Source organism: Cynoglossus semilaevis, chromosome 17 (genome assembly GCF_000523025.1).
Source record: "Cynoglossus semilaevis isolate Cse_v1.0 chromosome 17, Cse_v1.0, whole genome shotgun sequence".
NCBI classification, from domain to species: Eukaryota; Metazoa; Chordata; class Actinopteri; order Pleuronectiformes; family Cynoglossidae; genus Cynoglossus; species Cynoglossus semilaevis.
Window position 1 is genome coordinate 12,871,639 of NC_024323.1, and position 1,078 is coordinate 12,872,716.

General features: G+C 36.0%; 1 protein-coding gene across 7 annotated transcripts in view; it reads left to right on the forward strand.

Annotated features, from left to right (window-relative positions):
- Positions 1-1,078, forward strand: part of LOC103393382 (RNA binding protein fox-1 homolog 2-like) — a 42,755-nt gene extending 41,677 nt beyond the window's left edge. For 6 of the 7 annotated variants that reach the window (XR_003052403.1, XM_025064346.1, XM_008330334.3 and 3 more), the window contains 2 exons: positions 507-582; positions 1,020-1,078. Coding sequence is in view for 5 of the 7 variants with exons in the window: in XM_025064346.1 (XP_024920114.1) it covers positions 507-582; positions 1,020-1,064 (121 nt within the window). In the remaining 2 variants the exon portion in view is untranslated. Of the gene's footprint in view, positions 1-506; positions 583-1,019 lie in introns of those variants that run through there. The other variant, XR_003052402.1, reaches the window with a different exon arrangement.

The following is a 1,078-nucleotide window of genomic DNA, read 5'->3' on the forward strand; positions in this document are numbered from 1 at the left end:
AATTATAATTAATGATAATTAAGTCAAACTAATTATAATTAATCATGGTTAACTAGGGTTAATCATGATTAGGACAAATTCATCATAATTATCCACAAGTATTCTTATTTGATAATATTAATAATAAGTAATTAACAAATCCACATTCCCAACTACAACAATAAGTTAAATCTCTGTTACTGGAACACTAACCTGCAGCTAGAGGTCAGTGTTTCTCACACTTTTTTTTGGACTGATCCACATGATGGAATTATTATTATGTAAATGTAAATATTATTATGTAAATTATTTAATGTGAAGAAATTGTGTTTAGTTTTTGTATCATCAGTATTATTCAGTCAACGGTCGTCATGGTAACAGTCAGACTGGTTGGAAAGGGACCACTGTAGACTGCACTTTTAAAAATATAAAAAAGTTCCCTCCTGACCTCAGATCAGTTTTTAAAGTTGAACTTGTATTTGAATGATTTATTTTGATGTTTTTTGTTTTGTTTTGTTTTTTTCCAGTTACGGCCGGGTTTACACCACAGATCCATACCACGCTTTAACTCCTGCTGCTGCTGCTTATGGAGTCGGAGCCATGGTGAGGAGAACACACACACACACACACACACGTGTCATTAGGTTTATCAACCAATGAGAGTATTGGGGGTGGGGCTTAGTTTTTTTTTTCTGAATGAATTGGTTCATATACTGTAGCAGTTTGAGTAATGGATTAATCGCAGGAAATTATGTGATTAATTTATCTGTTAATTTATACCTACTGCCCACTAGGGGTGTGTAATGAGCAGTTTACTGCAGCACTATAGGCACGACATCATAGAAATAAGAGCAAAATAAAATGAACCAACGTGGTGAATAATCGCAGGTTAATTGTTAATCAAAACATTATTGTCGTATTGTGAAACAAAATATTGCGATATTTCAATGTATTGATATTTTCTTTACACCTCCTCCTCCTCCTCCCCCCCCCCCCCCCCCCCGCTTCCTCTCACTGCTTGTGTCTCCTCTGTCTTCCAGGCCAGTTTATACCGGGCAGGATACAGTCGATTCGCTCCGTACTAAAACAACACATCGGT